Consider the following 27,988-nt stretch of genomic DNA (forward strand, 5'->3'; position numbering starts at 1 on the left):
CGAGGCGGAGGAGGACGGTGTGGCCAAATGCGACTTTGCCTGGAACCAAGGTATGCACACCTCCCTTGTCTCCCCTGCTGCTGTCCTCGTCCTTCGACGACTCCCCCCTGTGTTGCTGCTGCCGCCAAAGGGAGTGCAGCAACAGAGAGCTCGCTGCTGCCCCTTTGACGAAGAGAAGAGGCTCCTCCTCCACGGATCTGGCGGTGGCAGGCATTTGCGTTCTGTCAATTCCATTCTTCTCTACTCTCCTCTGCGCGACTTTGTTTCTCGTGGAGGAGTTTGATTCCGAGGTTTTTGGCACTTGATAGCAAGATCTTTATTCGTTTAAGGAGGAAAGGTGGTTCTTTGGGGATTTGGGAAAAGAAATTAAGGAGTTTTTGTGGGATTCAAGAAGGAAAGGAGTGCCTTTCTGCCTTTTTGTCTCCAGGAAACAAGAAAGTAAGGAAGGTTTGAATGCTAGGGACATAGTGGATACGCTTAATTGATCTTCTATGTGAAGTACTCAAGGAAGTCAAGCGATTGCAGGAGCGAAACAGCATGGCTACAAGAAGTCTCTTTCGGGCGTCCTGCTTGGTGCTGATTGTCTGCCTATGTTCTTCGTCTTCCGCCACACTGACCCCGTCTGGCATAAACTATGAAGGTCTGTAGCACTGTCATGCTCTTTTCTTTGTTTGATCTCCAACTCATGCTGTGCTCATCATGTGGTGTTTTCCTTGTGCGTTCCTGATTAGGATGGTACTCATACTTTTGCACAGTGAATCATTGCGCCAATAATCCATGAATTTACCAAATTGAAGGATTTTTATAGAGGCAATATTACTGAAAAGTTGCCCTTTCAAAGCCCCGCTCTAGTCCTAACATTGTTGTTGTGCTACTATGGTCCAATCACTTCCCTTAGCGGTAATGTAAAAAAAAATGGAGATATAGAATGCAATTGAAGCAATTCTCAACTTAAATGATGGTTCTCACTGCACTTTATGCCACCTGCTGACAGTTTGGAATGTCACTGTCTTCGAGACCTGCCCTGACTGTCTCATTTGAGTATCACGCATCAGAAATTGAATGATTCACACAGATGCAGCTACTTAAATACTTAATCTTCTGCCCTATTCTTTGTTTATGAATCTTCTAAGGATGAGTTATTGCTATTTGTCAAGTAGATAATATGAAATACATGTTCTTTCTAACAAATAACAATCCTCAGAGCAGGTCTTGCTTTTGATACTTGGGTTTTTCTCTTTAATTTTCAGTGGTATCATTGATGGCAATAAAAATGGAATTGAATGACCCTTACAATGTTTTGGAAAATTGGGACGTCAACTCTGTGGATCCATGTAGTTGGAGGATGGTCACCTGCTCAGTCGATGGACACGTGTCTGCTCTGTAAGGCCAAATTCTAGTTTGCAGGGTCAAATTTATTTTCTGTTAATCACCTACATAAGTAAATCCTTCATATTTTGCATCATTTTGATAGGGGACTACCCAGTCAAAGCTTGTCTGGCATACTGTCACCTTGTATAGGAAATCTTACAAATCTTCAATCTGTGTAAGCTGGAAATCGTTCCTTGCATTACGGGTTAAAAAGTCACATTGATGTTATTAAATTCATCAGGAGATTTATTATGGTAATTGTTTCTGTAGGCTGCTCCAAAACAATGCTTTATCTGGATCACTTCCTCCTGAGTTAGGCAAACTGGAGAGACTCCAGACACTAGACTTGTCCAACAATCAATTCCATGGCACTATTCCTAGTTCACTTGGAGGCCTTAACAACTTGAATTACCTGTATGATATATTCATAATCAAAGAATTGAGCTCTTCTTAACCCAAAGGCTGTGATTTTCTTTTTCCTATCTTCCAGGCGATTGAACAACAACAATCTGTCGGGACCTTGCCCAGATTCATTATCCAACATCAGAGGCCTCACTCTTGTGTATGTTTTTGTTCTTCTATTATTATCTTCAATTTCATCTCTAGGGAGTCTCCAGTATACACTATCGGCAGCATTTTGTCTCAAACTGAAGTTGTTATTCAGGGATCTTTCTCACAACAATTTAAGTAGTTCCTTGCCTAAAATATCTGCAAGAACATTTAAGTAAGTTGTTGTTTGTTTCACTTCTTTTGTTTCCTCTGATGAGTTACTCACCCATTCAATCAATAAGCTCTAATTTGTAGTTCCTTTTCGTATTTTCAATCAGCATTATTGGAAACCCCTTAATATGTGGATCAGATTTAGACATTAACTGCTCTTCTGGATCAGTAGTTCCACTTTCATATCGACCAGAAGATCTAAAGAGTAAGTAAAATTTCTTTTTAAATAGTTTTACATGGGATAGTTCCTTCTTTCATGGTTTAAGAATGTATCGAAAGCAATGAAGTAATCCTTTTGTGGCCAATCTAATTCAGATAGGTCACAACTCGGAGGAACAAGAAGTCGGCCTATTGCTGTTGTATTTGGTGCCGGTGTTGGTTTTGTTACTCTTCTAGTAATCGTTGTTGGCTTGCTACTTTGGCGACGACACAGACATAATCAACTGATATTTTATGATGTAAACGGTAAGGGTCTTCACATTAGAGTTATTTTTGCTAACGACATCCTTTCCTTTATTGCCCATATGTTATTTGTTCTATCCTACAGAGCTAAAGAGATAGCCTGTCATTTTCTGTGTTAGGATAACCATTTTCTTGCAGCATTTGACTTTGGTATAGACCAAACTCTCATCATATTCTTATGCTATTTTGGTAAATGGGAACTCAGTGAACTATTACAACACTATTCTACTAAACAATGTTATTATATATAAAAAATTCTTCAATTACAATTCTTAAGTAAGAGAGGTTTGATTTACTTAGACGAAGTGAGCAGGAGTGTACAGAAAAAGTGAGGGAGTCATGATCATTACTTCCCTTAGAACTAATCCTACCAAAAGTAGGCAAAAATCAAACAGAAAGAAAAAAAAACTATCATTCTTCACTATGTCTCTGTAATAAACAGAAAAGATGAGAATTAACTTCCCTCCCATTTTGTATGCTTTCAAGAACACAAGAGGGAATTTTATAATCTTAATTATGTTCCTCCACTTCCAGTAACTAACACTTTCCTTTCCCTTCACTTTTCCATTAGTTTGATAAACACAAAGGTCAACTTTTGTGATCGAATGTCTGAAATTGGCCCCAATTATTCAAGACCAACGAACAGCAATGCCAAACCTCTACGAGTGCATGATGAGAATTTTGTTTTATATTAGGGATGGCATTTTTTTTTTTATTTTGCATGTCATTCATTCTACAGATGGTAATTTGGTTTTGTCTGCTTCAGTCTTCGGTTAAGATGAATCTGTTTGATTGTAGGGCGATATGATCCAGAAGTTTGCTTGGGACACTTGAAGCTGTATTCATTCAAGGAGCTACGAGCAGCCACCAGCAATTTCAATTCAAAAAATATTCTAGGTAAAGGAGGTTATGGAATTGTTTACAAAGGTTGTTTGCGTGATGGAACCGTAGTGGCCGTGAAACGTTTGAGAGACTATAACAGCATTGGAGGCCTTCAATTTCAAACTGAGGTTGAAATGATAAGCTTGGCAGTTCATCGACATTTACTCAGGCTATGCGGATTCTGCACAACAGAGAATGAGAGGCTCCTTGTCTATCCTTACATGCCTAACGGGAGTGTAGCTTCTCAACTTAGAGGTGAATCCCCTATCGATGAATTTGCTATTAGTTATCTGCCATTCGATGATAAGCAGTAACAATTATACATTGCTTTACTTCGTAAACTCTTGGCTTCCATAATGATGTTGTTAAGTAGCCATGCATTCCTTTCTTACTACCTTGAACAAGTAGACCCATTCGCTTGCTTGGTGAACATAAATGATACAGACGGTGTAGAAAAACTTCGATTCTCGTTATCATTAGAAGTTCACATGAGATATATTTAGCATATTGGCTATGCACACTCTAAATTCTTGAAAATTATTGTTTCTTCGGTTTTCCTTCAGAGAACGTCCGTGGCAGGCCAGCTTTAGATTGGTCAAGACGAAAGAGGATAGCCTTGGGGACAGCCAGGGGATTGCTATACCTGCACGAGCAGTGTGATCCGAAAATTATCCACCGTGATGTAAAAGCTGCAAATATTCTTCTCGATGAAGAATTCGACGCAGTGGTTGGAGATTTCGGGCTGGCAAAACTTTTGGATCACCAGGAATCGCATGTCACAACAGCAGTTCGTGGGACAGTTGGGCATATTGCTCCCGAGTATCTTTCGACCGGACAGTCATCAGAAAAGACTGATGTTTTTGGTTTCGGTATACTATTACTCGAACTGGTTACCGGTCAGAAAGCATTGGATTTTGGAAGACTTGCAAACCAGAAAGGTGTCATGCTGGACTGGGTAAGTTCATCTTCAACTCTAAGAATTCTCTAGTGGAATATACAACCCCAGTTAGATCCTTCGATATATCGATAGAGTAATATGCTACTTTCAGTTGATGTCGTCATCATCAACAACATCAAACCACAGTTGATAAGTTCAATAGATTGAAGTTTATGCCGATTGCTACTTTTCGATCTACGAACGAGGTAAGTTTATAGAACAACTTGCTTTAACTATTGTTGCCTCTGGCTTTTGCAGGTCAAAAAACTTCATCAAGAGAATAAGCTCTACATGGTGGTCGACAAAGGCCTCCGAAACAACTATGACCGAGTCGAGCTCAAAGAGATGGTTCAAGTGGCTTTTCTTTGCACACAATTCCGTCCATCGCAACGGCCTAAGATGTCAGAGGTCGTACGAATGCTAGAAGGCGACGGGCTAGCTGAAAAGTGGGAAGCTACACAGAGGCTCGACATGCCCGAATCTCAATCCTCAAAGGAGCAAAAACCGACACACCAATATGTTGACTCGATGGAGGACTCATCGATGGTATTAGAAGCAATTGAACTTTCAGGCCCTCGATGATCGATACACACGAACCGTGGTGTAGTCACTATAGGAGCTACAACACACACATTGTATTGTATGACTATTATCAAGAGAAGAGTGGAGAAAGGTGAAGAGTTTAAATTGTTTCATGTTTCATTGTGCGTAACATATTAAATTAAATTTTTAGGGGGCGTTTGGTTTAGGGTAATAGGAGTGGGGAATGAGAATGAGAATCATTTATTCCCATTGTTAATGTTTGGATTATAGGAATAGGAATACAAATAAGGGAATGAATCCTTGAAATTGGGTAATGACTCATTCCCATGTACCTCCCCTTCAATGAGCCATTATCCTATTTTCATCAATCAAAATATTCCCTTATTCCAAAAATACCCTTAACTTAAAACTAAAATTTTTTCCATTAATATCAAATATCAAAATATATATATTTATTTTTTCTTTCATATCACTTATCTCTCCTTATTCTCTCTCATTATATTTTCTCTCTCATCATTTTATCACACACTTTCTCTCTCCTTAATCTCTCCTATCACACTCTCTTTCCTTTTTTTTTCTCATTACACTTTCTCTCTCATCATACTTTCTCTCTCCTCAGTCTCTTCCATCGCACTCTCTTCCTTCTTTTGTTCCTCATCACACTTTCTCTCTCATCATACTTTCTCTCTCCTCAATCTCTCTTATCACACTTCCTCCTTTTTTTCCTCAACACACTTTCTCTCTCATCACACTTTCTCTCTCATCATACTTTCTCTCTCCTCAATCTCTCTTATCACACTTACTCCTTTTTTTTTTTTTTTTTTTTTTTTTTGCACCGAGCTACCGTGATTTACCTCCCTCGTGATGACCCTGGGCAGGGTGCGGCGGGGGCCCTGAGGGCGAGGGTTTCGCCTTTTGCCACACTTACTCCTTTTTTCCTTAACACACTTTCTCTCTCATCATACTTTCTCTCTCCTCAATCTCTCTCATCACACTCTCTCTCCTCATTTTTTCTCACTATATTTTCTCTCTCTTCATCCTCTCCTATCATATTTTCTCTCACATCATATTTTCTCTCATCATGTTCTCTCCAATCACACTCTCTTTTTTCATTTTCTCTCATCAAACTTTCTCTCTCTTCATTCTTTCTTATCACACTTTCTCTCTCATAATACTTTCTCTCTCATCATTCTCTTTCATCATATTTTTCTCTCACATTCATCTTTCTCTCACATCTAATTTTTTCTCTTATTTTCCTTTAAGGGTAAAAAAAGAAACTTTGATTTATTCCGATAGAAGATATACAACTAACCAAACATTGCTTTTAAGAGTGATATCCATGCTCATACCCATTCTCATTCCACAATACAATAATTCCTATTCCGATTCCTATTCCTATTCCTAGGAAAGAACCAAACGCCCCCTTAATTGATTTTTTTTTGCTTTAATAAAAATATAAAATTAAGTCGAATTGCAACTGAACTTTCATTGATATTTTTTTTAATGATAAACTTTTGTGGAGTTTATAGATTTTTATTAACTTTTATAGAATCTTATATAGTTGTGAAAAGAATTTTATGGAATTCTACATATTTTTTTTACAAGACTTTTATAGATATTTATAAATTTCATGAAAATTTGTAAATTTAAGGGGTGTATTCAATTTTGGAAAAACGTAGGTGGTCATGATCTCACACTATATTTATTTTCAAATAAAACTTAAAATACTTAATTAAATTTATTTTTTTAATAAAATAATAAATAACATACTTGTGCATAATTTTTTTTTTTCAATTTTTTATACTTTTATCTTGTTTTGACTAAAAACAAAGAGAATATCTCACTTAAAAAAAAAGTAATAATACAATTTTAAATCCAACAATATTATAATAATTTTAAATATTTTTATTTATAATTTTGATCTAAATTAACTTGAAATGTTGGTCAACCGTTTAATTTGGTCAAATTTTTAATAAAATGTTTAATTGATAAATTTGATTAGTAATAAAATTAATAATATTATTATTAATTTGATTAGTAATAATATTATTAAAATAAATAAATATAAAAATCAAAAAATTATTTAAATTTTTTTAAAATTTAATAAATTTTATAAAATATTTTTAGGTGGAATTTTATTAGACTTTATTAAATTATCTATTATTTAGGCTGAGAATTAATTTGATTTATTAATATATATTTTATATTAAAACCTACTATCTCAAATTTCTCTTTCCTTTACTCATAGTGTATCTAAATTGACTTCGACTTTGACCTGCTCGCAAGTAGTCGACGGAAGTATCACCGGTCGCCTCAAACAATTTTCTAGCACACCGCAGGCTTCCCTAGATGACACTCATTGTTTTCCATCACAAGCAACCAAAGAAAAAATCTCCGCGTGCAACCACCGCCATGAGTCGTTGCTAGAGAAAAGGCTGCAAGCGGTTGTTGTTTCGTTTCAGCCATTCCGATCCATTCTTTTATCGTTATAACGTCGGAGAACGACATTTTAGAGGACTCTTAGCTTCGCATGAAATGCATGCTGAGAGGTTGATGCAGGTCGCCGAGAGGTTGAATAATGACAAGGCCTTTAAGATCAAAGAAATAATCAAAATCGAGGAGCGGGAAGAGAAATGATTTATTTATAAAAAATTAAAGCGATTTGAAGTCTATACAAATCTAAGGATGAAGAGAAGATTTTTTATTTTATTTGTAAAATTATATCAGTATTTTGGAGAGCTATTATTGGTTAAAATTTATATCCAAGGATTTTTAAAATAATCCATGAAAATATATTGAAAATTTGGATATGAAAAGATTTTTATAGAGTTTTTAAAAGTCAAATTGAAATACCATACTTTTTAAAACTTTATAAAAATTTAATTTGAATATTATTAGATTTCTATAAAGTTTATAAAAATTTAGATTAAATGACTTTTAAAATATATATAAAAAAAATCATTCAAATTATTAAAAATTTGAATACACCCCTCTAAAATTAAATACAATTTTAAATTAATTATTTAATTCGGTACGTGTGGTGTGCGGGCGGACCCGAGAGGCAAGCCAGCTGTTTGACCGCCGTCTTCTGGCCGTTCGCTCGTCTCGATCCCGCTTAAACCCTAGTTCGCTCAAAACCTTCGCTCGCTCCTCTTCTCATTGCTCGCTCACACTTCTCGCTTGGCTCTGGCAGCCGCCATGGCGGCGATGGCAGCATTTCTCCGGAGGCCGAAGTCTATTCCTCTCTTGGCAGCCACGTTGTCTGCTGGCGTCCGTCCTCGGCGCCGCTCTCGCACTGAATTCCGCTCCCTCTGCAACGCCGTGACTTTGGATTGCGCTTCCCCTGCTTCGGAGCCGGCGGCGGGACCTTCGCCTGGCCGGAAGGTTCTCGAGATTTTCAGGGAGGAGTTCGAGGTTGGATCCCGCACCGTCTCCATCGAGACCGGCAAGATCGCGAGGTTTGCGAACGGAGCTGTGGTCATCGCTATGGACGATACTAATGTTCTCTCCACGGTCGCGTCAGCCAGAGGTGATGGAGCTCGTGACTTTTTGCCCCTCACGGTATGCGTTCGCTGTGTATTTGGGCAAAAATTGGTTGCTTCCGATTGGGATTTTGGCTAGACCTTGTCATGCCGTTAATAATTCCATTGCACGCTTAGAAGTTGAATTTTGGATTATTTTCGCCCTCTCTTTCGAGAAGAATTGCATAATTCATACCCTCCTTATTCAAGGTGTGGATGGAAGTTGATCGTTCATCTCTAACTGTTTATTCATAGCTGGATAAGAGCCTATTGGCTAAGATTATTTCCCTTGATTTTAAAAGCTTGATATGTGTGTTTGGCATGGAGATATTGGCTTTGACAATTGACATGGTTAATGAGATACAAAGTGTTTTCTACCCGCTACTATATTTTGCTTCACATATCCTTTCAGTCATAACTGTATTCTAAATGTTGTTTAAACTCTACATAACCTCTAGTTCATCTCACAAGTATTCAATACTTGTTCACCTTTGTTTCTCCTCTGCTAAACTATTTCTTTTGTAAGTATGCTTTTACGTCAATTATGTGTGAGTTTTCTTGTTCTAAGGTTGACTATCAAGAAAAACAATATGCTCAAGGTGTCATCCCTACAACATTTATGCGGAGAGAGGGAGCCCCCAAGGAGCGGGAACTTTTATGCGGGCGTCTTATAGATCGTCCTATTCGTCCACTATTTCCTCACGGCTTTTACCATGAAGTTCAGGTTAGCTTGCTAAAGAAAGTGCTTTGCTCTTATATCTCAATCCGAACATTTCTGTTTACTCGTGGCTTACAGGTCATGGCGAATGTCCTTTCTTCGGATGGGAAGCAAGATCCGGATGTCATGGCAGCTAATGCCACATCTGCTGCTATTATGTTATCTGATATCCCTTGGAATGGCCCAATTGGGGTTATTCGTGTGGGGAGGATTGATGGGAAATTTATTTTTAATCCAACTATGGATGAGGTAATATCTTGGTTTTTTAATTGAATTTCACCTTAGTTGGTTGTAGGTTTTACATAAACTTGTGGTATTTTCCTTCTTTATTGTTTCTATGTATGGATATTGCTATCGGCTATTGTATTGTTACAGTCATTGTATTTCCTTTGTTATAATTATGTTGAAATCTGATTTTGAGAATGAACTAATTTATCCATAATATGCAGCTAAGCCTCAGCGATCTCAATTTGGTGTATGCATGTACCAAGGATCGTACTCTAATGATTGATGTTCAAGCACGAGAGATCACAGAAAACGACCTTCAAGCTGGATTAAAACTTGCACATCCAGAGGTAGTAATATTTCATTTTCTTAGATTTCTTGAACATCAAGACAAGTCCTAATACACTGCATTCTGGAGCTCAGGCTATCAAATACATAGATCCTCAAATTAGATTGGCTGAAAAAGCAGGAAAGAAAAAGAGAGAATATAAGCTCTCAATGATTTCTGATAGTGCATTGGAGAAAATAAGGAGTATAGCAGAAGCACCTATTGAAGCTGTATTTACAGACTCATCATATGGAAAGGTACAATGATGAAATATGTTTTTTTGTTCGATCATCAAAAATATTGCTGTCTACCTTAGAATAGGCCTCAAAGAATAGAAATGCATTTTGTTCTGTTAACTTCTGCTACAGATTCTTTATCTTTTGAATATGTTTCGAAATGACTGAAAATTTTATGGTCATATGCTGTCAGTTTGAACGTGGGGAAGCATTAGACCTGATCACTCAAACTGTTAAAGCAAAACTCGAAGAAGATTGTGATGAGGATAGCTTAAAAGTTCTTCCAAAAGCCGTTGACATGGTTAGGAAACAGGTAGTGATTTTGCCCAAGATTTCCCTTCCATTTTTTAGTACATATCTTATGAAAGTTGAAATGTTCAATGTTGCATCCATTTGAACAAATTTCCGGTCATTAATTCTTAAATGTTTAAATGGAGGATGGTTTGCCGACTTAGATTAACTAAGATCATGAAGAATAGTACATGTTTCTTTGACCTTAACAAATAGCTTGATAATTTACCCCTGTAATCGTTGGCTCATGATATTTTATTTGATACTTCGATATAAGTGATAATTTGGACAACTTAATGTGATATACAATCAATTGGTTCATTACTCAGCTTTGACACGGGAGGGATGCCACCCCCACAACAAGGGTTGTTGCATCCCCCCACAACAAGGGTTGTTATTCTATGTTAGTTTGTCACACTAACCTTCTTCCCCTCATGCATCTTAAGAAGGTTATTAGAGGATGAATGAGGAGAGGTACCAATTTTTCAGAGCTTAATGCTATACCAATCTTTTCCCTTGTCTTAGCATGCTTCATTCACCATCTCTACTTCATAACTTTCCAGCTCTGCCACTGGTTCCTCTCCGATGATATTGTCTCAGGATAGGTATTAAGTACAATTGTGTATTTGTCAGCCATTGTCGGTCACGTGGTCCCCCACCCACATAGTCTATAGCATCGTCATAATGTGTATTTTCATATTTTAATTTGTTCATTTATATTTAAGTTCTTCTAGTAGGTGACTTATTTTATCTAATTTTTCGTTTATTTGAGTTTTATTGCTTACTATTAAGTCTTTAGATTGTAATAAAAGTTGTTGTGGTACACATAAAGGAACCAGAGAACGTCTAGCTCTGATACCACTGTGAAAAGCTTCATTTTTTTTATTTTTTTTTTAAATTCTGGTAGAAATCTAATAGAGGAGTTTGATTTGTTGGATTGAGAGATCTAAACCTTAGGTAGTTGTTTTGTTGTCTAAGAACTCACCAGTGAGCCTCACCTAGTAGAAAGTCTCTAGAATCTTTGTATGAGCCTTGGTTTCTTACCCCGGCTATTCAGGTCTTACTGCAGCATACAAGCTATTTTGCCTTACTTAGCCAGCACAGGTATTACATAACCAAGAACTCTTGTTCCGTCTTCTCTCTTAGCTAGTTATAGAGGAAAGCCTCTAAGAAGGACTAAGGACTATTGTTTTTAGAACAACAAAACAAAACACCATAATGTTTAGAAAGGAAGAACTACTTAGCCATGAACTAATTAACAGTAATTACTATTCCCGGAGTGGGATTTTGATGAAACCAGTTTAAAGCATCTGCTAGCTCTAAGAAAGTTTTATAAGAGGAAGTATCCCCTAAAGTTCTTGTCCAGAAGGACATTTTGAATGGCTAGTTATGCCTTTCGGTCTGAAAGTAGCTCCTCAAATCTTTTAAAAAAAAATGAATGATATTTTTAGACCAGTGACAAACTTTACTTGTGTTTATATAGATGATGTTTTAGTGTTCTCTAAAACCAAAGAAGAACATTATGCACACTTACATATGATTTTTAATCTATTTGACAAACATGGATTAATAGTTTCTCGTAGAAAAATGAAACTTGCAGTCCCTTACATTGAATTTTTAGGAAGCCTTATTGGACAAGGAAAAATTACACTTCAAGCCCATATTACTAGCAAAATCTTAAATTTTCCAGATAAAATGGAAGATATTAAGACTCTTAGATCATTTTTAGGATTACTTAATTATGCTAGACCATATTTAAAAGATATTGGAAAAATTAGTGGTCCCTTATATAATAAAACCTCTCAAACAGGACAACGATATTTTAATCAACAAGACATAGACTTAGTAAGACAAATCAAAGTTATGGTTCAACAGTTACCACAATTAACATTACCATTCGATACTGATTACTTAATAATTGAAACTGACGGATGTGAAACTGGATGGGGAGGAGTCTTATATAGCAAACGCTCCAAATATGACCCTAAAAATTCTGAGCAATACCACTGTGAAAAGCTTCAATTTTTTTTTTTTTAAAATTCTGGTAGAAATCTAATAGAGGAGTTTGATTTGTTGGATTGAGAGATCTAAACCTTAGGTAGTTGTTTTGTTGTCTAAGAACTCACCAGTGAGCCTCACCTAATAGAGAGCCTCTAGAATCTTTGTATGAGCCTTGGTTTCTTACCCCGGCTATTCAGGTCTTGCTGCAGCATACAAGCTATTTTGCCTTACTTAGCCAGCACAGGTATTACAGAACTAAGAACCCTTGTTCTGTCTTCTCTCTTAGCTAGTTATAGAGGAAAGCCTCTAAGAAGGACTAAGGACTATTGTTTTTAGAACAACAAAACAAAACACCATAAGGTTTAGGAAGGAAGAACTACTCAACCATGAACTAATTAACACAAATATTATTATGAACAAAGTTTTGTTACAAAATACTTACAAGGAAAACTGCACTGCTTAGAAGTGTGCCTAGGAACTAGTGAAGTTAAAGAAGCTTTTGCAAAACTTACTAAAAATTTAAGTAACTTATCCTTAGGAAAAGCAATTAGTAAAATTCCTCCTATTACTTCTAAATTTTAACATATAAAGGCAATGAGTCTGACAAAAACTGAGCCTTTTTCTGGTACTTCTAGATCTGTCAGATCTATGGAAGCTAATACTTCTTCTTCATGGTTAGATACTATAACCAGAAGAAATAACACTTCTACGTTAGGTCCACTTCGGTTAGAAGAAGTTATAGATGTAGATAAAGATTTAACAATCTTTTTCAATGAACAATTAAACGCTTTAAATCCTAAGAAACTTTATAGCCAAGGAATTTTAAATTTCTCTACTTCTGTGTATAGACACCATAGACAAGAAGCTCTTCATCTTCCAGATGGAGGTGAAATTAAACTTGGTCTAATGATAGAAGAGGCAGCAAAAAGTCTCTATTTGCGTAGACATAATTATATACATCTTGGTCTTATTGTATTTGGCCTACGAGGTTTAATTCGAGTCAAATTAGGAGGAAAAGTGTTATTAGTCTTACATGATACTCGTTTCTCTGATACAGAGAAAGCAATCATAGGATTAATTGAAGTAGATATGAATGCTAATTTAGGCATTACTTATTTATGTCCTAATTTTAATATGACTATTCGTGATTTTGTTAAACATATCCAAATTCATATTCAAGCCAAAGGATACGGACAATTTCAAGGTGACAATTTACAACTTGATATTATTTTTCTAGAAAAAACTATGAATCATATGCATAATCACTTTAAAATCTCTGTTACAGATATGATAGAAGTCTTAACAACTAAAGGCATACACTTTTTAAAACCAAGAGAGCACACTTCTGAAACTTTAGCTGGTTTAGAATGGAATATCAATTTACAAAACCATGATGCTACTTTAAAACCTACTACATCACTAATGTATAAAGATAGTAATAATCAACTTTCTGTGAGATTTTCTGGATATCAACCCACATCAATGGTACCTGAAATAGAAACAGAAGAAGAATCAATACCTCATTTAAACTTAATGAATCGACCATTACTCTTAAAAACACACTTAGAAAACCAATTACAAATATTGAAAAATTTGCAGCAAAAACATTTAAGTCTTATACAAACTTGGAAACTAGAACTAACTCAGTTTATGAATCCTGTTGAATCCTCAGCTACTTCCAAACCATATGAAGTAAGGCTACCAGAAAGTACCATGAAAATCATGGATTATGGTCAAGGTTATCCACAAAGAACTAGGATAGTTCCTTATACTAATAATAATCCTTTAGTAAGAACAACTGGAAAAAGACGACCTCTAGAAATGACTTTCTTTGGAAAAGATGCTGTATTGTTGAATATTACAGAATATGACCCACAACTATATGATACCTACTTAGAACAATGGATAGTTTCGGTTAAACGAGACTACCAAGCAAAACATGAAATAGATATAGAATCAGGAGAAGTTATGATTAAAGTAGGAGAAATTACTTAGGAGATGTTGCCAGAGCAGCATGGGAAGATTTTAAAACTCATTTTCTCCAAGAAATAACTCGGATTGCTTCTCAAGGCAATAATATACTTAATTTCTGCTATGCGATTCATAGACTTTTAACAGCTAGAGATGCTAATACTGGGTTGGATATTAGGCAGATTAAGATGCATCATGACTCAATTCGCTGTCCAAAAGGACATTTTAAATGGTTAGTTATGTCTTTCGGTCTGAAAGTAGCTTCTCAAATCTTTCAAAGAAAAATGGATGATATTTTTAGACCAGTGACAAACTTTACTTGTGTTTATATAGATGATGTTTTAATGTTCTCTAAAACCAAAGAAGAACATTATGCACACTTACATATGATTTTTAATCTATTGAAAAACATGGATTAATAGTTTCTCGTAGAAAAATGAAACTTGCAGTCCCTTACATTGAATTTTTAGGAAGCCTTATTGGACAAGGAAAAATTACACTTCAAGCCCATATTACTAGCAAAATCTTAAATTTTCCAGATAAAATGAAAGATATTAAGACTCTTAGATCATTTTTAGGATTACTTAATTTTGCTAGACCATATTTAAAAGATATTGGAAAAATTAGTGGTCCCTTATATAATAAAACCTCTCAAACAGGACAACGATATTTTAATCAACAAGACATAGACTTAGTAAGCAAATCAAAGTTATGGTTCAACATTTACCACAATTAACATTACCATTAGATACTGATTACTTAATAATTGAAACTGATGGATGTGAAACTGGATGGGGAGAAGTCTTATATAGCCAACGCTCCAAATATGACCCTAAAAATTCTGAGCAATTATGTAGATACGCTTCTGGAAAATATAAAGAAAAAGGAAGACTTACTTCTTTAGACTTTGAATTACTAGCAGTTATATATTGTTTAGAAGCTTTCTTCCTATTTATTTGTAATAAAACTGAAATTACTATCAGAACTGACTGTGAGGTTATAGTAAAATATAGCCAGCAAACAAAAGAAGTCAGAAAAGTACTCGGTTCTAAAAGATGGTTTAAGTTTACAGATGCCATTTTAAATAAAAGACTTAAAGTTCATTGGGAACACATTAAAGGGAGTAATAACTCTCTTGTAGATACTTTGTCTCGATTACTTACTTAATTCCTACTTTTTCCAGCTATGGATTTTCAAAAGAGGGTACGTACTTATGGGTATCAAAAGACTATGAAGTTTGGTAATCAGGAACTCCCACAATACTCAAGAAAAGGAGATACTTTTGACTTTCCATTTAGATCACAACTTGATAACATTCAACAATGTTTGATTGATAACATTTGGAATATTCCTACGGCACCAGGCATAGCCAGCCAAAAGATAGCCATTATAAATGCTCTCTTCAATTACTTTACAACTACTATACAAAAACCACTTGGAAAGAAGTTCTCTTGTTATGCCATTTTCTCAGGTCCGTATGCTGGTCTGTATTCTACTTGGGAAGAAGTAAAAAGTTTACTTACAGAAGAAGATAAATCAACTTACAAAGGCTTTTATTCAATTAATGAAGCCTACGACTTATTAAGAGATAAATTGGGCCCCAATTTTACCATAAGCCCAGCACTTCACTTACAGAGTCCCAGTAAACTTCAAGAAGATAAAACTTATTTGATGGCAGCTACTTCTTCTGATCAACAGCAAGATACTGATCTACTTTCAGTCCCACTTAAGCCACTTAATTACCAATCTCTTGAAATACTTCAAGGACAAAAGAAAAGAGATAATCTCTTCTCTCTAAAGGCACTTCCAGAAGATATTACTTTGTACTTAAGAACTTTAGGGGATACTTCCTCTTATAAAACTTTCTTAGAACTAGCAGATGCTCTAAACTGGTTTCATCAAATCCTACTCCGGGAATAGTAATTACTTATACTGAAGAATATTCTGATAAACTTCCTTGTACAAATCAGTTTCCACAATGTATTCAGCCTATTGACTTAGGCTGTAGATGTCAGTTATTATATTCAATTAAGACAAGCCAACATACAACTTGAGAAATTTCAAAGAAGAAATTATCGTGGACGACTTATTACACCTGACTCATTAATGACTTATGGACTTCTACATCAAGTATGGATACAAGAATTAGACTTTATAACTACCACAAGTACTTGGAAGACTTATTCAACATCTACTTGAAGAAAGAGAAACATTTGTCCTAACTACTTTTGATAGCTCGCCACCAGAATGGCTGCCTACTCAAACAGAACCAGCAAGACACTTAATCAAACTTGATGTTCAAGGTTTAAATATCCACTTATCACCATTTGAAGAATATCCCTCTCATCCAGATAAAGAATGGCTCTCGCCTAAACCCTTATCTGAACAGCTAAAACATTGGAGGGCTTCTCTTTAAGGCAGTTCTTGGCTATGGGATCCATATCAAGACTCGACAGAATATGTACTTGCAGGAGAAACATTTACTGGCCTACAAAATGCGGCACAGTTCATTTTCCTTGTCAGGATTAGGTGGGGATTCTTCAATGAGAGGGCTTTTGCCTCTATCTAGATAAGGATCTTGAAGATAAGAGGATGGGCTAGGTTCCTCAGGAGGATATTGCCCTTCTTTTAAAAGTGCTAATTCAGTTTCTAAAAGATTAAGACGAGTTTCTAAGATAGAAACCCGAGATTCTAATAATGTATTTCGGGTACTCTTTTTGACATGTTGTGAGGGTGGGATGTTAATCTGAAAAAGAGTATTAAGACATAAATTACAGCATTGTTTATGGCATAATTTACATGTGGCCCTTTGTACTAATGATGGATAATAGGGACAGGCAAAACAAGGAATATGATCAGATCCTTGTTTTAATTGCTAGTCATGAGGACAAGTTCTTTAATTCTGAATTTGTGTTTATCCAAACTCCCAGTATTTGTAATAGTGGTCTTACCCTAGATATACGAGTACAATGCACCTTGAATATTCAAAGTCATGAACTTACTCTTCATGCTTTCTTAAATAGTGGTGCTACTACCTCCACTATTGATGAAGTTCTGCTACTTTCTTTTCTTCCTCCTTCTTTGATTAAAACCACTAATACACCTCTACTTAGTACCCAATTTGACGGTCAACAATTAAGTTGTCATAAATTTGTTAAAAATGTTCATCTATGTTTCTTTACAAATTGTGGAATATTTAGTCCTCCCTTGACTTTATCCCAATTATGGATACGACCTATGCCTCATAAATCTATTCCTCTCATTCTTGGCCTTAATTTCTTAGTCTCCCTGATCGTGCTCTCTTACTTACAAAAGATTATGCTGTTTTTCTGTCTACACCCATTATCTCTCCTATTCTGTCTGCTTATCCTTCTGAGGTGAGCGCTGGGATGCTTGGTGGCCCCAGTACCCCTCCAGCCGAATCTTGCAATCCTACCTCCTCTTCTTCCCCTTGCCCATGTACACCAAAACTACCTAAAGTAACTCTTTCCTTACCGAAAAACTAGATATACTTGGCTCTTGGAGCCCTGATGCATCAGACACAGATGATTCTGAGCCCGAAACTTACTATCAAGACTGTCTCAAACCTTCTTATTTATATACCATATTAAGCAAACAATCTTCGTTAGATGATGTTATTCTAGATTAGAAAAACTTGAAATTATAGGAGAAAATTCTACTAAATACTGGGAAAAAGATAAAGTCTATTGTAAACTTAATATTATTAATCCAGATTTAACTATTAAAGCACAAGACCTAAAATACTCCAACTGGGAAACAGAAGAATGTAAAATGCATATTACTCAACTCCCGACCTTAAAAGCCATACAACGATCAGATTCAAGACATAGAAGTTCTGCTTTTATTGTAAATAAAGGAGCTGAACAAAAACGAGGACAGTCTAGAATGGTATTTAATTATAAAAGACTTAATGACAACTGTCATGAAGATGGATATAAAATACCTGATAAAGAACAACTAATTAATAAAATACAAAAATCAAAATGGTATTCTAAATTTGACATGAAATCAGGATTTTGGCAAGTTAAGATGCATCCTGACTTAATTCCCTGGACCGCTTTTTCTTGTCCAGAAGGACATTTTGGCTAGTTATGCCTTTCGGTCTGAAAGTAGCTCCTCAAATCTTTCAAAGAAAAATAGATGATATTTTTAGACCAGTGACAAACTTTACTTGTGTTTATATAGATGATGTTTTAGTGTTCTCTAAAACCAAAGAAGAACATTATGCACACTTACATATGATTTTTAATCTATTTGACAAACATGGATTAATAGTTTCTCGTAGAAAAATGAAACTTGCAGTCCCTTACATTGAACGAATAGTCATATTAAAATTAGGACATAAATAAGTAATGCCTAAATTAGCATTCATATCTACTTCAATTAATCCTATGATTGCTTTCTCTGTATCAGAGAAATGAGTATCATGTAAGACTAATAACACTTTTCCTCCTAATTTGGCTCGAATTAAACCTCGTAGGCCAAATACAATAAGACCAAGATGTATATAATTATGTCTACGCAAATAGAGACTTTTTGCTGCCTCTTCTGTCATTAGACCAAGTTTAACTTCACCTCCATCTGGAAGATGAAGAGCTTCTTGTCTATGGTGTCTATACACAGAAGTAGAGAAATTTAAAATTCCTTGGCTATAAAGTTTCTTAGGATTTAAAGCGTTTAATTGTTCATTGGAAAAGATTGTTAAATCTTTATCTACATCTATAACTTCTTCTAACCGAAGTGGACCTAACGTAGAAGTGCTATTTCTTCTGGTTATAGTATCTAACCATGAAGAAGAAGTATTAGCTTCCATAGATCTGACAGATCTAGAAGTACCAAAAAAAGGTTCAGTTTTTGTCAGACTCATTGGTTTTATATGTTAAAAATTTAGAAGAATAGGAGGAGTTTTACTAATTGCTTTTCCTAAGGATAAGTTACTTAAATCTTTAGTAAGTTTTGCAAAAGCTTCTTTAACTTCACTAGTTCCTAGTGAACTGGTTAAATATGTTTCTACTTGTAAGAGTTTTGTTTCAAGTACAATAAGCCGATAATGAAGGGAAGTAAGTAAAGTAATAATAGTATTATTTTGTTGTATCTGGATTTGATCTCCTTTTTCAGGAAGATCAATCGTACAATATCCGCCAGTCAATACTCCATTAGATTTGATATATTCCTTGTTCTCAATATTGAGCTGTAGTTGTCAGCTTCATTTACTTCACTGAGGCATATTTTGCGGTTAGAGTATTTTTAGTTTATGTAGAGCCCTGAACAATCACTGAGAAGTTTGTTTGACTCCACTGTATTGATGAAGTTTGTGGAGGAAGGTTATTGTGTAAAAGATCATGAAACCTACATTTTGATACATATATTGATGTGGATATGCTGTTTCAACTAGCGACTATAAATCTACAATTGTTAGGCAGCCCAAATAGCTAGTCATCATCAACAAGCCATGTTTGTTCCAACTATTGGGGTTAGCTACTTGAATTCAATCCCTTCATTGAGCTCTATTCAAGGCTATCATTAAGATTTCCCAGTTGTGGAAATGTAGTCATTTGGAAAACTAAAAGGCAAAGATTGTTGTTCATTGTATCTGGGATATTATGTGTGTGAAGACTGTAATGGAAGAGAGAGTTTGAATTAAACTTTTTAGGGGCCTCATATTGAAGTTATGTCCATTTCATTTATGATGCAATTCTCTCAGAGAAGATTGACTCCTCACATCTCTGCTAAAGATTAACTTTTCGATAGTTTGACTAGGTTTTCAAGAAGTTCCTCATCAAATTGAGCTATGGAACAAGCTAAAGTGTGTTAATATATATTTTCCATCTTGAGAGAAGTGTTTTAGTAGAGTATCATAAATATTTAGCCTTGTAAGATTCTATTCCTCCTTTGTACATTTCAAGCGGAATTTTTTTAGTAAATTATCAACATCATCTAGCTGTACAATTGTGTTTGTCTCAACTATTTGGATTCGTTCAGTAAAAAAATTCTATATGTCATTAAACTAGAAAATAGTCCCATTCAGCCACATAACAATTGATTTATCTTTTTATCTCTAAGGAAGTTTAATGTTTTCTTCCACATAAAGCAACTGATTTTACTGTCATGATTGCAGTTAAGAAATTACTTGTCTTTCATTTTCATCTGCCTTGTTTTAAGGAAAGCACACAAAATTGTCATGATTTATAATTTTAATACACTTGTGTTCGACTTTACTTGGGGAAAAATAATGGAAATTCTGTCTTTTTTTTTTATCATGTTTGGATTCTTTGAGAAAATCCTTATATGGAAAAAATTGTTCCTTTGTATTAATTTGCCACATGAATAGATCATTCGTCGAAGGATTATCGATAAAGGACTTCGAGTAGATGGCAGAAAACTTGATGAAGTTAGACCCTTGTATTGTGAATCTGGAATATACCATATGCTACATGGATCTTCACTCTTCTCTCGTGGAGATACTCAAGTAAGAAGTTTTACTCTGAATTCTGTTCTTTTATATGAATATTTATTTGTTCATCATCCTAAGTTGCTATAGATTAGTGGTTCCATCGAACAAAATGGCCAACTTTGTGATCATAGGTCTTGTGCACTGTTACACTTGGGGCTCCTGGAGACGCACAGCGATTAGACTCAATAGTTGGGCCACCAACAAAGCGCTTCATGCTTCATTACACCTTTCCCCCATTCTCTATCAATGAAGTTGCTAAACGAGGTGGACTGAATAGGCGGGAAGTTGGACATGGTATTTCATCTTGTCACCTTGTTTTTGGAAGTTGTATTGTTTTTTTTTTCCTTTTCTCATAGACATTACTTTTCATGAAAGGGAGTCTTGGCGCAATGGTAAAGTTGCTGCCGTGTGACTTTGTGGTCACATATTCAAGTTGCGGAAATGCGATGTAGGGTAAGACTACATACAATAGATCTAATGTGGTTTGTCACTTCCTTGGGACGTGTATTGGTGGGAGCATTGTGCACCGGGCTGCCCTATATAGACATTACTTTTCGTTATATTCTTGGTATGATGTGATGTGGCCTTTAACATACACAATGAATTGTACTCGAGAATGTGCCTAGTTAGCCTTTGCTCTTTGGGGTTGGGTGCACTAATTTTGACGGAAGTTGGGAATGTTTGTGTTATGCATTTGGAATTATAAGAAACTGTTCCGTCTGATGAAGTGCAGATCATGTCGAAGAAACAAGAACAAAGAACTCAGTGGAACCACTAGAGTCGAGATGAGAATAATGCAGTGAATCCAATGAGCTGTCTAAAAAGATGGATTATGATGTTGTCTTTTGGAAATTCAGTTTTAGCCCCAACAAGGGATAGAAAAAAAAAATATTGTTATGATTATATGAACATATTTAAAGAGAATTTAATGGTAAGTGAACTAGAATTACTAGCTAAAACTAGAGGGATATCTCGCTTTAATTTATTAAACTTAATTGCTTTCAACTTACTGCTGTGTATCATCACTCTCGAATTCTGGGAACACTGTGACCAAGCTCAAATGATGTGACAATATTGCATTGCATAAAAGGGACATGTTTGAACTTTAATGGCTGATCTGACATAATATTCCTATAGATCATCATATAAGATTGTTTATCCCTCTTCCTCTTTTCCTGGTCCTTTTTTGGTATATCCGCTACTTTTTTTTTTTAACTTCAACTTCAAATTATTATATAGGTGAGCCACAAGTTGTAGAAATTGTATTTTTTTTTTTGCTTGCGTTATATTATTGGGTCAGAGTAATGGTTGGACTTTTCTTTTTTCTTTATGTTGTATTATTAGGTCAGTAATGGTACTCATAACATTCAAGATCATGTGCAAATAGATGAGACTCGAAAGAATCTTATCTGCACCTCTGCTTATATTTTATCACTTTCATATTCAAAGCAGTATATACCAGATCACATGGAATGGAATAATATCTTATTAAGAATTTGCTTGGATGCATTTACTCACCTTAAGAGTGTTTTATATATTTGGCAGATTATATAATGGAATTTCTCAAGTTTTTAAAATTATTTTCCTTTTCGGGCTGGTTAGTATGGCACGTTTTCCTTTAACAGGAACTCTTGCTGAGAAAGCTTTGCTTGCTGTGCTACCTCCAGAGGGTGATTTTCCATATACTGTTCGTGTGAATTCAGAAGTTATGGCTTCTGACGGTTCAACATCAATGGCCACAGTATGTGGAGGTACCATCACTTTGTCAATTGTGCACTCATCTTTCTATTGATCTTTCAATTACAGATTTTTTTGTTTGCTTAAATATATTTAATGTTTCAGTTGTACATAAAATGCTATTTTTGCATTTAGCATGTTTTTTACTTGCTAAAATTCTGGTGCATCTTTATATATTCTCTGTAGGGAGTATGGCTTTGATGGATGCTGGTATTCCAGTAAGGGAACATGTCGCTGGAGTTTCAGTGGGTCTTATTAGTGATGTGGATCCATCCACTGGAAACATTACTGATTATCGTATACTGACAGACATATTGGTAAGTGCATATTGCCTTTGTCAAACGTGTATGTTTCTATATACAAGACTGTACCACCAATATGTTACAATGGTCGAACTGGTCATAGATAGATTTTGTTTGACCTTTTTCATATCTTACTTATCTCTTTAATCTTTCTCTCTATCCCTTCCCTTACCAATAGAAGACATACTTCCATTCCTTCGCATAGCTTTGTTCCTCAACATGCTTGTTGTTATACTTGATTCTTCTGTTTACAGGGTCTTGAAGATCACCTTGGGGACATGGACTTCAAAATTTCAGGAACTAGGAAAGGGATTACTGCAATCCAACTAGATATAAAACCTGCTGGAATACCTCTAGACATTATTTGTGAGAGTTTAGAACCTGCAAGAAAGGGCCGGATTCAAATTCTTAATCGCATGGAAGAGAAAATAAGTGCACCTCGTACAATGGGCGATGGAAGCACACCTAGATTAGGTTTTTCACTCTTCTTTTTTCCTTTATAATTGATTTGTTTGTTACTAGCTTTTTTTTTAAAGGAAAAACTTGTTTTTATTTTCTAACAACCTACCTCTCTGCAGCCACCTTCAAACTTAATCCTGAATCTCTTCGGCGATCTATTGGTTTTTTGAATTTTCAAAGAAAGCGGATTGAACAAGAAACAGGTGCCAAATCAAAACTAATGCCTTTGGTTTCCTGTGTTTTCCAGTTGTAAATTTGGTGTTTTGGCTGAACATTATCCCACATTGGAGGAGAAAATCTTAATCCATTATAATTATTTAATAGACATTTACACAGCTGAGAAAAGAATCAATTAACTCAATCTGTTCTTGTCTGGGTAGTTCTTAAAGTTGAAGATCTGTAGCAATGCTCTAAATTCATTTTGATTCAACATATTCTATTGATGCATGAAGACCATTCTTCACATCTCTGTGGAAAAGTCTTTGGCTTGAATATTCTCAGCGAAGCAAGAAACAGCAACTTTTGCTGTGTTATCAGTTATTGTTCTTCAATATGCTAATAACTGTTGGCGCTTCTAATTCTCTTTCAGGCACTTTAGAGCAATTATTCATGAAACTTGATCCTTGTATAATTAATAAGATTTTCACATAAGGCATTGTTTCATTTGTGCTATAATTAGTGTTTGCATGCTGTATTATACTACATAAATATAGAAAATGTTTATATGCTATAGTTAGTAATACTGTATCCCGTGTTAGTATCAATCAGGCCTGATGCATGCTGGTAGGTGCTCTTGTAGTAGTTACATAGTGAATGCCTTGTGCACAAATCCTATTGATAAATGGTGATAGTCCACTCAGTGCATCCTTCCTTTATGTTCTTCTCTTTAAAAGTTATGTTTATTGAAATCTTTTTATTCATGCTTGTTAAGTTTAGGCGAATGACTTCAGTTAACATGTGCTAATTGGCACTGCAAATCAGAATTATGCCTAGAGTTTGGTTAATATGTGGGCATGGTTTTTCATAGACTAATCTTTACTTTACTCTTTCAAGGTGCACGTGTTTCTGTGAGTGATGGGACTGTCACTATTGTAGCAAAAACTGGATCTATTATGGAAAAAGCTCAAGAAAAGGTATTGTCTTGAAACCTGCTTGGAAATGATAGTATATGATTCGGACTTGATGCACCATTCAGACTTATCTTTGTAAAGTACTCTCCTATTTCTTTTGCCCATTCTACTTCTCAATTGTTACCCTTTCAATCATAGTATACGAACTTCTTATTAGAACATAAATTTGGAGGCACATTATTCATTTGACAGGTTTGTGAATTGTCATTATTTAGACAGTCAGTTTTATTTTCAGTTGCATTTCCTGCTTTCATTGATTTTTTTTTTATTATCCAAAAGTGTCTAATTGCTGTTGTTATTTATTCTCAAATGTAGCCAACATGATATTAAATGTTTCTGAAACCATTGCACTTGCAAAGTTCCACTTGACTGCAAACTGATATATTGTTGCAGATCACTTTTCTTATAGGACGTGAAATTGAAGTTGGTGGCACGTACAAAGGTGTTGTTTCTTCAATTAAAGAATATGGTGCTTTTATTGAGTTCAATGGAGGTCAACAGGGTCTTCTTCACATTTCTGAGTTGACACATGAACCAGTAAGTCTTGCCATTCTGTTTTTTGCATTTCCTTATCATTTTGTTATGAAAGACATTTGTACGAGATGAGTGTGTCACTATGTTTGTACCACATGAATGCACCACACCAGTTTTTTAGTACATGGTTTCGTGCCTTTAATTGTTGATCAGCATGTCTCTATGGCAGCTGTGATTGTTTAAAACAGCCTATGCATTTGGCAATGCCATGGTGCATGTCTGTATTCTTTTGACGGGTTAAATTTCTTGCACAGCAACAAGAATGATATTTTAATTTTGTGAGGGCAGGCCTTGGTACAGTGGCAAGTAAAAAAATCATTTTACTGTTCAGGGATAGGCCTGCATTGCATTGACCCTTTCTAGACCATGAGATTTGATTCACCATGAGATTTGCTATATGCCCTTGGATTTATTCTAACCTATGTCATGTGCCAAAATCATAGAAATGTTGATTCCCAGGATAATGTTTTTTCCCCATAGGCTAGGAGTTTATAACTCAGGTCAGATTTAGCATTGGCCAGTAATTTGCTTGAACCAAAACTTTACTATTTTTTTTTTTTAAAATTTAAATCTCAATATGATGTAGATTCAGGGCAAGCAAAGCCTATAATCTTTTTAATTAGGAAACAATTACTAGGGTCCATTTTGGTGTCAAAGTCTCAATGGAAGCTACTAAGTTAGATAAGACTGTTGATTTATGGATAAAATTTAAGATTTAACCAGGTTTAATTGCTCATGTTTGTGGTTATATTAATTGGGTCCAAGTCAAAGTTCTAAAATTTGAGATGTTTGAACAAATTCTGACTAGTTCACCTTTTTTTTTTAAAAAAAAAACATGAAGCCCTACTTGTGACCCAAACATGAAGAAAAATGATCCCTAAGTAATTTGTATATCTTGATCTGGATGGGATACTCAGAGGTTTTATCAACCTCCATTACATTAATCTCCATCTCAATTTGGATTTTCTGATCTTGTATTAGTTGTATTTGTTAACTGAGCTTAGCCGGTATTTGGTGTTGGTTCTCCATTGGACTTTGATTTTCGTACAATATTCCAACAGTAGGATTGCATGAACTACTTTTGGATGTTTGTTGAGCATATTTTTCCTCTTGTCGTACTGTACATGTATACACCCAACGCCCCTTTCTTGTGTGTGTTTTTTCCTTAATTTTGAACTCAACTTCTCAAACTAGAAAAATGCTGTACTCATGGTCATTAAGTGATAATTTTTGTCTCACATCTTTCAGCATGGACTGTTCTAACTTGTTACTTGCATTAGCATAGCTGTGAAATTTTTTTATTTGTCAAGGCTCATTAGCCTAATTGGAAAAATGATACTAGAAGCTAAGAGGCGCTAAGGGTGTGAATCCAACACTTGTAAAAAGAATTTCATACTTGTCATATATTTTTTGCTGATGATTTTATAGTATATAGTAACTAAGAATTCTGTTATTGCTCAATTCGCAATTCTTGCTGTAGCTTCATTGTGTGATATTGTCTGGCAATTTATGAGCTACAGACTGAAGCAATTGGCTCCGGTTAGAAAGGAAAAAATTTTGAACTTATTATGGAGATCATTTGTTCTATTAGATCATTTTCCCCATTATATTGGTTCATTCCTTGATGATTGTTAGTTCCATATTTTATTAGATTCAATCAACTGGTTGATGTTTTCTTTGTCAGGTATCAAAAGTTTCTGATGTTTTATCTGTTGGACAAGAGTTGTCAGTAATGTGCATCGGACAGGATTTAAGGGGAAACATGAGACTATCTTTGAAGGCTACGAGCCCAAAGAAAGGCTCTGTGGATAACCATGATCCTATATCAGCAAAACAATCAGTGAATGTTTGGGCCTCACCATCAGAGAATGTAGCCACCTGCACAGAAAATCTCGAGTCAACAGACGTTGTACAAGGTGAAAGTAATGAGATTCAATCCATCACAGATTCATCTCCAGCAGTAGTAATACGGAGTGTTGCAGAATGTGAAGCTCAGGAATTTGCTGCGGGTCGAGTTACCCAAACCACTCTTCGAAGGCTTAGCAGATCTCCTAGGCCTTATGATTCATCTCAAGATGCTGGGAAGTCAAATTTGCAGAACAGACAAAGCAAGAAAGAGAAAAATGTTTCCAATGGAACCAAAGGTAAGGCTGGTACCATACAAGGAAGTGTTTCCCACACAGGAGGTGAGAAACCTAAACCCAGCGTACAAGCAGGTTCACTGAAGATTGGTGAAAAACTGATAGCAAAGATTTGTCAGATCCGTGCACATGGTTTAGTACTCGAACTAAGTAGTGGAATTCGGGGAATGTACAAATTTGAGGTACTCTCTTTCTCTATTGCAAATCTTCTTGGTACATCAATTGTCCAGAGATATTTGTACTGCTTGTGATGTTCGATTTGTGATTGGCTTTCACACTTTCTTTCAAAATAGTCAACTTCAGGTAAACTGCTTAAAATGATGGACGATGGCAAAGGTTACTTTAAGATGTTTGCACCAATGTTTGGTGGTTCTAATAATGCTATTACAACATTTTGCTATATGCTATCAGAGATGTGCTGTTTATGCTATTAGAGATTACTGAAACACATTTTTTTTTGGTCTCAGGTGAATGGTAAAAGGGATTTCGAGTTAGGCAAAGAGCTTCAGGTGAGATGTTCAAGCTTTTCTATCAAGGGAATTCCAGTCTTTGCACTTTTGGAGAATTGAGTGATATTGCTATTGAAGCCTTTCATGTTCACTATCACAAGTCTTCAAGGGATAAGATTACCAAAGGGAACAAGGGAACAAGGCTAATACATTCCTATTTAATTACCGTATATAAAGATGAATGTATAAAGCTAATACAGCCATGAATTCTTTGCAATATCCACCAGGAATCACAGGATAAAATGAAATCATAACTGAATCATGTTGTCTTCAAATATTCAATCAAGAAAAAAAATGTACAAAATCTGCTACCATTGCAAAAAGCAGTTAAAAATGGTTTCTAAGATGAATAAACGAAAATAGAAAACTAGAAGAAGCAAATAGTATATTACAGGGGATTCCTGTCCATAACTGGAACTTATACAAGAAAGAGCAAGCACCTATGAATTCCATGACAAGAACATGAAGCCTTAAGAGCAATGGAGTTGGACATCG

The 27,988-nt window shown here is 35.4% G+C and overlaps 2 protein-coding genes across 2 annotated transcripts; both read left to right on the top strand.

Moving 5' to 3' along the window:
* Nucleotides 1-303: 303 nt before the first annotated feature.
* Nucleotides 304-5,126, top strand: LOC122024574 (protein NSP-INTERACTING KINASE 3-like). Its single transcript, XM_042583229.1, has 12 exons — nucleotides 304-438; nucleotides 526-640; nucleotides 1,251-1,383; nucleotides 1,475-1,546; nucleotides 1,642-1,785; nucleotides 1,862-1,933; nucleotides 2,036-2,095; nucleotides 2,199-2,296; nucleotides 2,407-2,556; nucleotides 3,352-3,690; nucleotides 3,999-4,390; nucleotides 4,631-5,126. The coding sequence occupies exons 2-12, from the start codon at nucleotides 538-540 to the stop codon at nucleotides 4,952-4,954; spliced, it is 1,887 nt and encodes a 628-aa protein (XP_042439163.1). The 5' UTR covers nucleotides 304-438; nucleotides 526-537; the 3' UTR covers nucleotides 4,955-5,126.
* A 2,842-nt stretch (nucleotides 5,127-7,968) lies between these two features.
* On the top strand, nucleotides 7,969-27,768 carry LOC122023613 (polyribonucleotide nucleotidyltransferase 2, mitochondrial-like). The gene is made up of 16 exons (XM_042581822.1): nucleotides 7,969-8,476; nucleotides 9,005-9,160; nucleotides 9,233-9,403; nucleotides 9,604-9,729; nucleotides 9,803-9,964; nucleotides 10,137-10,256; nucleotides 20,559-20,696; nucleotides 20,813-20,975; nucleotides 22,307-22,432; nucleotides 22,605-22,735; nucleotides 22,975-23,194; nucleotides 23,299-23,382; nucleotides 24,233-24,312; nucleotides 24,703-24,846; nucleotides 26,528-27,166; nucleotides 27,452-27,768. Exons 1-16 carry the CDS (start codon nucleotides 8,114-8,116, stop codon nucleotides 27,551-27,553), a joined length of 2,925 nt encoding a protein of 974 aa, XP_042437756.1. The 5' UTR covers nucleotides 7,969-8,113; the 3' UTR covers nucleotides 27,554-27,768.
* Nucleotides 27,769-27,988: the final 220 nt, after the last annotated feature.

This window comes from Zingiber officinale, chromosome 9B, assembly GCF_018446385.1.
Source record: "Zingiber officinale cultivar Zhangliang chromosome 9B, Zo_v1.1, whole genome shotgun sequence".
Classification (NCBI taxonomy): Eukaryota; Viridiplantae; Streptophyta; class Magnoliopsida; order Zingiberales; family Zingiberaceae; genus Zingiber; species Zingiber officinale.